The sequence below is a fragment of the Chlamydotis macqueenii genome, chromosome 2, assembly GCF_036417535.1.
Source record: "Chlamydotis macqueenii isolate bChlMac1 chromosome 2, bChlMac1.mat, whole genome shotgun sequence".
Taxonomy (NCBI): Eukaryota; Metazoa; Chordata; class Aves; order Otidiformes; family Otididae; genus Chlamydotis; species Chlamydotis macqueenii.
The window spans coordinates 133553067-133564649 of record NC_141557.1 but is presented as its reverse complement, the minus strand read 5'-3'; the positions used below and the strand labels follow the sequence as shown (position 1 = coordinate 133564649).

At 41.7% G+C, this 11583-nt stretch overlaps 1 protein-coding gene across 1 annotated transcript; it reads left to right on the top strand.

Moving 5' to 3' along the window:
- Positions 1-5248: 5248 nt before the first annotated feature.
- LOC104483517 (myelin P2 protein) lies at positions 5249-9710 on the top strand. Its single transcript, XM_010125316.2, has 4 exons — positions 5249-5718; positions 7245-7417; positions 7739-7840; positions 9451-9710. Exons 1-4 carry the CDS (start codon positions 5646-5648, stop codon positions 9499-9501), a joined length of 399 nt encoding a protein of 132 aa, XP_010123618.1. The 5' UTR covers positions 5249-5645; the 3' UTR covers positions 9502-9710.
- Positions 9711-11583: the final 1873 nt, after the last annotated feature.

Here is an 11583-nt window from a genome sequence, read left to right as displayed (position 1 = left end):
GTCCACACATATGGAAATACTATATTTCAGAGATCAAATTTCATATAGCAGCTTTTGTTTACCAAAAATCCTACATTCTTAATAAAGCCTAAAGTTACAATTGTAACATTCACAGCCTAATTTTTCAGAGGCAAGTAATCTCTCCTGAAAGCATCACCATTTATTGTAGTGCCTGGCAAAGTAATTCAGACATTGTGAATGAATGAAGGACAAAATTTATTAATTAAAAAAGCCATTTAAAACTTAAGTGAATGGAAATTTTAGTAAAGTGACATTATGTCTATAACTTTAATTGAGAGAGCACCATAATGAAGTATTAGTTATGCTTTTCTTAGAATATTAACATGTCTGAATCTTATTTTCTGAACAAGGCCAAAACTTATTCTCTAAAAAAGACAGCACACTAGTGACTTATTGAATAAAAAGAGATAATTCCTCTCTGGCAAACAAGGGTGTGTGCTCTCAGACCTGGATGGAGGTGGCAGCATACATTTCCGAGGGGTAGAGGCAGAGCAGTGTCTTGTCCTTGCCCGCAGAGCAGCACAGGTCCTCCTCTCTTCTCTGAAGTGCTGAACTATTCTCCAAAATTCAGAAATCATACCATAGCATTACTCCCTGATTAAGGAGGATTTCACCACACCCCTACAAACCCCATGGGCAACACGCTTATCCCAGCAGGAGCCTTTGAATGCTGAGCGGAGGACATCTTTGTGCGTTAGTATGTTTGCTCACTACTCCTTCACAGGTTTCTTGGATGACAAGAAGGAAAGGGGACTCACACCACAGATTTTTCTCGGCTCAGGACAAAGATGAAGCAAGGCTTTTCCTATGCTTTGACCTTTCTGTTATATTTCTGCTTTTGTTTTCATTCTTGTTTTCCACTGGAAGGAACTCGGAGTACTTGTGTGTCCTGGCCAGTCCAGCCTGAAGTGCACCCAGCCCCACAATCTGCCCCAAGCTGCCACCCCTTCCCTCAGCCCCAGCAGTCCTGGTCTGGTCTCATGAGATGCCCACGCTAAGGAGACAAAGCGGCTCACACCCTCCGACGTAGCCATTGGGAAGAGGAAGGCTGCTGACACTGTGTTCGGAGTCAATCCATCAGCTCCATCATATCAGTGTTAAAACATCTTTGGTATCCTCACAGTGAGGCAGGCATTTGGCTTCTGTTCTCCACTTGTTTCTGTTTTCTTCACTACTCTCCTGGGAATTTAATTTAAACTTGTTTGGCACTAAATTTGCCAAGATCATATTTCCTTTAAAAGAATTGACATAAATTTAATTTCAGTATTGCTTAAATAGTCTCTTTATGTTTTCAGCTCACAGTTCTTATCAATTTTTATCTTTATCTCTAGTGCTGCTTCATGATCTCCAAGTGTATTGATTTCAAATCCTCTTTTACTCCAATCACAAGCAAAAAAGGGAATCAAAGCTCCCTTTTATCTCATGTACTCACAATTCTTGACACTTTTTTTCCTTTAAACTTGAAGAAAAGATTGGTTTCCACAGACATTATTTCTAATGAGATATAATTCCTGGCTCTTCTTCTTTCTAGACTGTAAGTCCTTTAAATGAAAGTGCTGATTTTTCTTAGTGACAAAGAGATAGATGGTAGCAATGTCAACATTGTTTGAGACTGCTTAAGACTGGGGTTTTGTCTGTATAAATAATTCTCTGTCACTTTTGTTCTTAAGGTTACTGGTACTGCAGTATAGCTGTTCTATTCTTACTAATTTGCTCTTCTTGAATTTCTTTGGGCTTGGTTTTACAATGTCCCAATCATCTTCTATTTCCCAAAGGCACCAGCCTTGTCTTGTTAAAGTGCCTTTATGTGGATAAGACAATTAAATGAAAGAACAAAGAATGCCTGAGGAGCAACGGTAGAATATTTTTTTATTATTCCTTGAGAAATAATGGATAGTTTCATTTAGGAGGAGCTTTATCATTTCCAGAGACTGGATAAAAGAGCTAGCTATTCTTTACACAAAATGTGATAAAATGCATCTCTGCTTTAGAGAAGCTTTTTCTGGACCAGACCTTCAAAGACTGACATTCATTTACATACTACAGATACAGCATCTTCTTCCTACTATGGGGGAGAAAAAGTTCTTCTTTACTTTGTTTTCCTTTTCAGTCTCTCCAGACTTTCCTTCCCTACACTGCACTGCACTGAGCAGTGATGGGAAGTTCTGCTCAACTTACCCTTATTGATGTTATGATGGATAGCATTAAAACATTTTGCATATGCAACCAAAGTTTGTGATTTAAGGCCTTATTATTTCCCCACAGTCACAGTATAATCCAAAGACTACAATATTTTCACTGCTCAGGGTATATTGTCTTCCTGTTTTAGCATGTTCCCCCTCTTGCATATGACAGCTTTAAAGATGAGACCCAAACCTCACCCTCCTTGGCCCAGCATCAGCTCCATCTCACTCTTTCTACCCTAAGCACAAGAAATTTGATCCCACAACCTATAATCCCAGTGTCCCTCCATCCTTACAATGTAGATCTGAAAAGTCCTGTTGTAGTTTAGCCCCAATCAGGACCAGACTATGCAGTCTCTCTCTCACTCCCCCCACCCTCCAAGAGAATAGGGAGAGATAATATAAGAAAAAAGCCTCGAGGTTTGAGATAAAAAGAGGGAGAGATCCTTAAAGTTACCATTACAGGCAGAACAGACTCGACTTGGGGAAAACTATTTGTTTATTATTAAAACCAAAGCAGGATAACGAGAAAGAGAACAAGACAACTTCCCTCCACCCCTCCCTCTTCCTGGGCTTAACATTATCTCTACCTCCTTCCCCCGCTGAGTGGCACAGGGGGAAGAGGGAATGGGGGTTACGGTCAGTTCATCACTTTACGCCACTGCCTTCCTCGTTGGGGGAAGAACTCCTCACATTCCTCCCCTGCTCCATCATGGGGCCCCACCCACGGGCCACAGTCCTTTGTACACTGCTCCAACGTGGGTCATTTCTTCCACTCGGTGCAGTCCCTCCAGAACAGCTGCCCCAGCGTGGGCCCTCCATGGGCCACAGCCTCCTTCAGGCATCTGCCTGCCCCAGTGTGGAGTCCTCCATGAGCTGCAGGTGGATCTCTGCTCCTCCATGAACCTCCATGGGCTGCACAGGGACAGCCTGCTCCACCATGGTCATCACCACAGGCTGCAGGGGAATCTTGGCCAGGAGCCACATTACTCCTCCCCCTCCTTCTTCACTGACCTTGGCATTTGCAGCCATTCCTCTCACAAAAAATTCTTCACAACAGGCAGGCAGACGCCTCCCAGGCTCTCTTCACGTCTCATCTCCTCTCCACTCCTTGCAGCCGGGCTGGGCTGAGTCGGGCCCGGTGGCAGGCCAGAGGGTGAGGCCTGCAAGGCCCACAAGGATCGCACCTCCCCCTCTCTGGCCCAGCTTCAGCTTCTTCACATCTTCTCTTCTTCTTTTTTTTTTTCCTGTTTTTCCCCTTCTTTAACACGTTATAGCAGGGGCGTTATCAGGGAACATTCTGCTACCAATCGGCTCAGCCCTGGCCAGCAGTGGGTCCGCCCTAGGCCCAGCTGAGTCCACTGGACAAAGGAGAGCAACTTCTAGCAGCTTCTTGCAGAAGCTACCACTGTAAGCCACCCCTCACTAAATAAAACCAGGATAAGTCCCTACAAGTGGTCATAACCCAGAAAGCATAAGTCATGCAAAAAAAGACAAACTGGCAACTATTGTTTACACCAGTAAGGAAGAAGTAATCTAATCCTTTCATGTAGCAAGTAATAGTTTTTTACAGGAAGGTGATTCAGAAAAGGGAAGGACAGAATTACAGTTGACGTGGTCTTACACTAAATAGGTTCAGATAGTTGGAGGTTTCTTGAATTACAATGCTTTAAACTCCTGCCTGTCAAATATACATATGGTTTATGGATTTGTTATTTGTGTCCGCTTTTTACTAACCACAAGACAATAGTTCTAAATGTACATTTTAAAAAAAAGTTTTAGAATCATAGAATAGTTTGAGTTGGAAGGAACCTTTGAAGGTCATCTAGTCCAACCCACCTGCAAGGAGCAGGGACATCCCTGACTAGATCAGGTTGCTCAGAGCCTCATCCAGCCTGGCCTTGAATGCTTCCAGGGATGGGGCATCTGCCACCTCTCTGGGCAACCTGTTCCAGTGTTCCACCACCCTCATGGTAAGTTTTTCTTTATGTCCAGTCTGAATCTACCTCCCTCTATTTTAAAACCATTACCTCTCATCCTATTGCAACAGGCCCTGCTTTTTAGTTTCTCCCCATCTTTCCTATAAGCTCCCTTTAGGTACTGCTACATATTTGAATTGAACACTTTATATGACTTTTTGAATGTTCCAATTCAAACTTTTCAAACTTTCAAACTCAGCTTTGCGGAACAGGCCCTTGGGGTCGTGGTGAACACCAAACTGAACATGAGCCAGCAATGTGCCCTTGCAGCAAAGAAGGTGAGTGATATCCCAGGCTGCATTAGGAGGAGTGTTGCAGATTGAGGGAGATAATCCTTCCCCTCTACTCAGCGCTGGCAAGGCCACACCTGGAATGTTGGGTCCAGTTCTGGGCTTCCCAGTACACGGGAGATGTGAACCCAGGGACGTTGTGGATTCTCTTCATGGGAGCAGGGAAACTTGAAGAAATCTGATAGTAGTAGGACATTTGAATGCAACGCCTTATATGACCATGTTGGCTTAAATCTGCCCTTAACTCTATGACAGATCAACCATCCGAGTGCAGAAAGGCAAAAACAGAGTAGCACATGCCCTCCTCACAACCCAGTAAAACTGCTCACCTCTGATCAAGTGACTTTGAACTGAGAATAAGCCCTTTAATGACTCAGCCTCTGTTCATACCATCCTTGTGCCAAACACAAGAGCTCCAGTGATGCAGTCATCTTCTGAACATGCCCTGTTGTGGAAGAAGGGAGGCAGCGAAGTTTGACTGCTTCTTCTTTTTGTGGTGCTGCCTGGGGTATGTGCAGGGAGGAACCCACAGCTTGGGATCATGGCTCTGATGCAAAGGCGGAAAATAGGACAGTCATTCCATTCTCCCTTTAAATTATAAAACACACAGATGCTTTTCAGGATGGGTCATGAAAGTAACAACCACACTAGGTACAGCAGCTTCTTGACATTTCCTCCCTCAAATCCACATGACTTTGATTTACCTGACTAGCACACAGATGACAGCGGTGGTAACGGTGGCAGCAGGAGAACGGTATTGGGAGGACAGTCAGAGCTGGTTTTCATATGGATGCAGTGCTCTTGTGCTTGGTGGCTCCAAGTGGCTCAGACTGCACCACTGTGTCCCCTGACTGCTTTGTGGCTACAGTGCTAACCTCACGTCCCCATCCCCACATGTCCCTCTCAGTGTCCTGATCTATTCAGTAGAGGAAGCTGAGGCAGGCGTCACCCGGAGTCTTGGTACTGACACGGCCGCCTTGGACAAGGTGCACATTGTCTTGCCCTGGCACTGCCTCTCCTATTGGCCCGTCCTGACCGCCACAGGGACTGGGCATCTTTAAAAGGAGGCCAGCGAAGTCTGAGTCGGGCACGCAACCTCTCTGACTCCCACCCAAGAGCTGCTGTGGCTGCTGCCTCTCTCTGCAGGACCACTGCCTCGCAAAGCCAATACGATGTGTAACCGATTTGTGGGAACCTGGAAACTCATCTCCAGTGAAAATTTTGATGACTACATGAAAGAATTGGGTGAGAAATGTTCTTTCTTTTTTAAAAAAATAAGTTCTCTTTTGGAATATCTTTTCTTCATTTTATCCTTTGCTCATGGATGATGCCTTCTTCTTGGCCACAAAAGCACTTACATTAATTTTCTAGCATCATGTCATTTCTTTCCTTTAGCATCTAAAATGGAAAAACAGAAAAGCAAGTGCTGAATTACTATAATAAATTTACTTCTGTCTAACTGAACTGACCTGATCTAATTTGTTTTTCTGTAGTAAAAAGAATCTATGGAGATGCAGCGTTTTTTAATATTTGTCTTGATTGCACCATTGAACTTGTGACTTGTGATAATTTACCATATATAATGGAGCTGATGTCTCTTGGCACTTTGGTTTCAGAGGTCTAAATCCTATGAATGAATCTATCTGTTACTGAGTAATGCCAGGAATGTAATAAATTAGTCATTGTTTTTCATTTTAATGCTGGCTTCATTCCTATATAGCAAAGTGCACAGACAGTCAGCTGCAACATTTCTTTTGCTGTATAAATGATTCGCTGAGACACTGATTCCCTTTATTTGAAATGTTAAACTGAGTAACAAAAGGACTGCAGTTAATTAATTAACCAGAGTAAATGTGGGATGAAAGTCCAGCTACAGATATTTTTCTGAAGATCTGAGTAGAATTGTTCCAGTATAGAATAATTAGTGCAAACAGTGTTATTCTTTATGGATAACTTTTTATACTTTCATATGGATCTTTTCGTCTGAGCTTAGCATGGCATTAACAAAGGCAACATCTATAGATATCCCCTTTCTGCTTTTATAAAACAGCGATACATCGTCCATGACTTTCATTCTAATCTGCCCCAGACCTCACAACTTGTAGACAATGAACTGGACTGAAAAGCACTAGGTAATGTAAACGGCTTTTAACAGGTGGTTTTTCCTAGACCTCTCTGTAGCTCTTCACTCCTGTACTTCAGCTTTTTAAATATTTCATACCTGTCATTTTCACTGAGGTTTAGATGTAAGGATCCTTATGGGATGTTAGTAGCAACCTAGGAATTGCCCAGTCTCCAGTACATGTTTTAATGAACAAGCACCAGTACATTGGCAGTACAGTATCCAGTTTCCTTCATGCAGCTGGTTAACAAAAGTGCAGAGTCTCAGCTTTGTCAAGAATCTTTTTTTTTAAAAAAAAAAAAGGATTTTTGCAAACTTTTATGAGAAATAGACCTTTCCTCTGAATTTTTCTACCTATTCTGTCTCTATAAAAATTCATGCAGATTTGTAACGATCTGTATTTCTTTTTAGCTAAATGTACACAAGTGTATACACATGTATACCTTTATTTCTGGCTGAAGATGCACTCTATCACCTGGGGCTGCCTCAGCCTCTAAACACAGTACTTAACATGTTGTGTCTCATCTGAACCAGGCATCAGAGTATTCAAGAAGAAACTGTTCCTTATTCTTCCACCGAAGATTTATGGAAGGACACTGAGATTTTTGCTTGCTAGAATGTAATGATAGGGTTTTTTTCTGATTTTTAGGAGTGGGCTTAGCTACCCGGAAGCTAGGTGGCCTGGCAAAGCCTGATGTGATCATCAGTATGAAAGGGGACATAGTAACTATCAGAACTGAAAGCACCTTCAAAAATACAATGATCTCTTTCAAACTGGGCCAGCAGTTTGATGAAACGACAGCAGATGACCGGAAAGTCAAGGTAAGGGGACTGATGATCTCTGAGTGGTCTGAACATCTCGTAGAAGAGCACCAAGAGGAGTTTTTCCTATCCCCTTAGTGCACTATGAGTTTTTGCAAAATATTCAAAGAAAGCACTGAAAGAAGAAATAGTATGGTGCTGAAAATAATGTTACTAAGCATGTCTAGTAACTAGACAGACTGTTAGTAACTAATGTTAATAAGAGTGAAACTAATGTTAATATAAACCAAGAACATGGGTCTTGCTCAAGGTAAAGTGAATTGCTACCCTAATCTGCAAAGCTCGGACTGCAGTTTCAAACTCTTCTCTTGGCCTTTGCAGAGTGTTATAACCTTGGAAAAAGGAGCATTGGTGCAAGTGCAGAAGTGGAATGGCAAGGAGACCACAATAAAGAGAAGACTGGTTGATGGGAAAATGGTGGTGGTAAGTTCACTCTCCTTGTACGCTGATAAAGGCCAGAAGGATGCAGCCTTCTGTTTGCATCTGTCTAAATAGACTGTCAATTTTGACTTTCTCTCTGGCTTATGAGATCAATTAAAAGGAAGGAAAAGGGAACTGAGATTAGGAAACAAGACAGTAGGAAATAAATATCATTCTATACAACAAATTGTCTTTGAAGTTGCTATATTGGAGAGCTGCCATAAATTGACAACATACTTACTGCTCTCAAGGTTATTATTCTTAAAATAAATGAAATTTTCAAATAGGAGAAACTCATGAAATGCAAACAAAAGTCTGCAAATTGGGTACTGCTGTTCCTGGACTGGCTCTTTCCTTTCTGCTACCTTTGGAATAAAGCTTATCCACCTTAGAAAATTAATTTTACACCTTCTCACACATCTATTTCCACTAAAGGCCATCAATTCACACAGTTGTTTGCTTTTTCCGCTTGAGCATGTGGAGCACACTAAACAGGTACTTGAGGTTTATTGCTTGAGAGCCGACACCTCTGTGCCCACGCCTGCCTGCGTGGTGACCTGCAAGGGGGATTGGCAGGTCTTGATGGCTCTTCCGAAATACCCACCACAGTAAGGGAACCGCATCTTTCTTAGGGATGGAGGAACAGTGGCTTTCCCTCACCCCCTACTTCAATCTGCCTTTCTCTAGCAGCCATGTGAAAGCCATGGACTGGCCAAGCCAGGGTGATAACACATTTTAGGGACCCTAGTTGTAAGGGTCACTGCTAAAAATAAGGTTTCACTTTTGAATGAAGGAAAATACTTTCTTCATCAAAGATTTTAAAGAGTGAAGCCAAACTAATTTGGGCAACTTGTTTGAAATCAGCAGCATTGCGCCTTTACATGCTGGCTTTTTCTGACTGTTTTGTTTTAAGCTCTCGTATATTTGGAAGAGTGATTTGCTTTCACATCTCATCATGGCTGCATTTCTGTGTAAATTTTTTCAAATTATTATACCAACTCCAAAATGCAGAGGCCATCCTGCCTGAAAGAGATTTGTGGAGCAGGCCTCATCTTCCACAGACTGATGAGGTCTTTTTTAATGTCTTGTCACCTCTGTCACACGCGTCCTGTGGCTGTGAGGTACCGGCAGTCGCTGAAGGCTGCCAGGGTGAGAGGGTCAGGAGAAATATTTTGTGGCTCATAAATGCAAAGTCTTTGCGGTCAGAAGCCTGACCTCTGAACTACCCAGGCCACTTCTGCTTCCACAAAAAAAAAAAAATATATTTGTAAAATTGAAAAGGTTTGTGAGCTATGATATAATAAACCAGGCAGTGCTGATATTTCTGTCAAGCCAACAATAACACCAAGGAAGGTAAATTTTTTTCTGGAAGCTAAGCCTAGTTTTGCAATCCATTTGTCATTATATGGCACTTAATTAAGTCCAAAGAGGTTAAAATCTAAACCATTCCCATTGCAATATAAAAATAGCTTTACTGTTTGCTCTAAAAATTACAGAAATATGTAAAGATGTAAAATATGATGTCTGGATTTTCACTGACTTCAGTGGCTACTGCAGCAGAAAGACCTATTGTCCACAAAAGGTTTAGATTCATCTTTTCCTTTGTGCCTTAGGAATGTGCCATGAAAGGAGTCGTCTGCACTAGAGTCTATGAAAGAATGTGAAGAAATTCTCTCCCTGCACTGGACTGGGACTGGCTCTTAAAACTCGGCTTAGTTCAGTGACCAAAGCCTCATGCACTGTGCTTCTTTATTTTCTTATTTCCTTTTATTGGGAAAATGACTACGCTATAATTTGATATTTCAGAGCCATAGTGTAACTAATCCGAAGTATTGTGGTGATCCAATAAAAGCTTCTTAACACATAAAATTGAGTTTTTGTCTCCACATGAATTATTTATGTTTTCTTTCTTGGATGGTACTATCTTTTCTGTTGTTCCTGTCCATGTAAGTGGTCAGACTATTTCTGAGTAAAATGGTGAAATACAACTGAGCTGCCTCTGGAAGAGGCTTAACACTTCTTCCTTGATATGAGTAAAAAATTCTCATCTCATGGATTCAATATTCCTTTCCTGTAAAAGATTTTATTGCTGAATAGTTCTATAGGGAAAATCATCTTCAAACATCTGAATTTTTTACTTTCAGTGTGATTTATTGTTTCAGACTTATGGTTTTACCACATCTTTGAGTCATTCTAATCCTAAAATGTTTATACTTCTTTCAGTACCACTTTTTATAGTCTAGCATTTATTTGGAAGAAAACAGCCACTGGAGGAAAAAATATCATAATATTTTCCATATTTCTCTGCCAAGTAGCTCTTGACCTGTGAAATGAAGTGTGGAGCAGGTATGAATAAACTCCAGAAATCTTAAGGCTAGAGGGCTTCATTTTGGAAAGTGCCCAGCAATCCAGTCTACTTCTAGCACAGTGTTCAAGCATGTACTAAATGGTAAGAACACGAGAGAGTTTTGTTGGGTAGAATTTGCTGCCAAGCCTGGCTGAGTAGATAAGCTATTCATTCCTCCCGTTGCACTTACTCTATGCTTTTGACTAAGGTGAAAACAGAAAACCAAACCTAGACTTCTGGGAATCTATTTAATCAAAAAGCACTGTAGCAGCTTATTAATTTTTGCCTCCATTAGACGGTGTTCAGTAACACAAAAACATTCACACTAACCACATGACCTGGAGCATTTCACCCCTTGCAATGGCCTCCATACCATCACGTAGGGCTCTCCCTGCCTTCTCTGCAGGGTTAAAACAACTGTGGGATGCGGATGTGTTTATTTTGGCTTGTTAGAAGCCACAGTGCTCATGTGAACCTTTCCCTACTGGTTTTACAGTCAAGAACACAACTTCTCAAGGCTAAGAGAGATCCTGAATGCCAGAATCTAAATTGGTGTGACCAAGAAGATAGTTAAGAGATGGATATCTGCCAAGGCCTGAAACTGACTTACGAATCTGAATTTTCGCTCGGTAACTGCTTCGTTCCCTCCCCTTGCAGTGCAACACAGTCCCAGCAAGGCTGTGAGAGCTGCCTGGCCCCACTCTGGGAGGTGGAAGCCATCTGAAGCCTTTCAAGAAGAGCTGCAGGCAAAGGAGTAGTTCCTGGTGCAAACAAGCTCTGTATTTCCTTTGCTTTTCCTGCTGCAACATGCAGATGCTTCGCTGAGGTGAAATGGAAAATTTTCCTCTCCAATAAAATATGTGTTTTCAGCTTTTTATTTCCTTGAGAAAATGAAATAAACATCCCCTTTGGTAGAAGCTGTGGTTTTTCCAGATCTGGAAACAGTAACAAAGAAAAAACAAAGGACTGCTCACCTCGTCCTCATTTATTTATTTCCTGTCTTCTCCTTTTCTGTGGCATAACCCATCTCTCTCTTCGTCTCCTTACATAACTTTTAATTGCATTATTTTTTCCAGAGATTTGGGATTAAAATAGTGATAGCTTTGGGTTTTAAAGTTCCTAACTAAAAGCAGATATGCCATTAGGAGCCTAGTATTTGGCACTTTCACTCTATACACAGGTCACTTAAAAATGTCCTGGGAGCTGGAGACTTTCCAAAACCGGAAAAGTGCAAGAGAACTGATAGTGGTGAAGGCAAAAACAGTAAGGCAGGTAGTACAAATCTGCACAGAAATGGAGCGCTTTGGGCTGCTGGTGTCTGTAAAGCAATCGTTGGGGTCTCCAGGAGAATTTAAGGGAAATATGAATTGTGTCGTCTCAATGTCTTTTTTACGTCTTA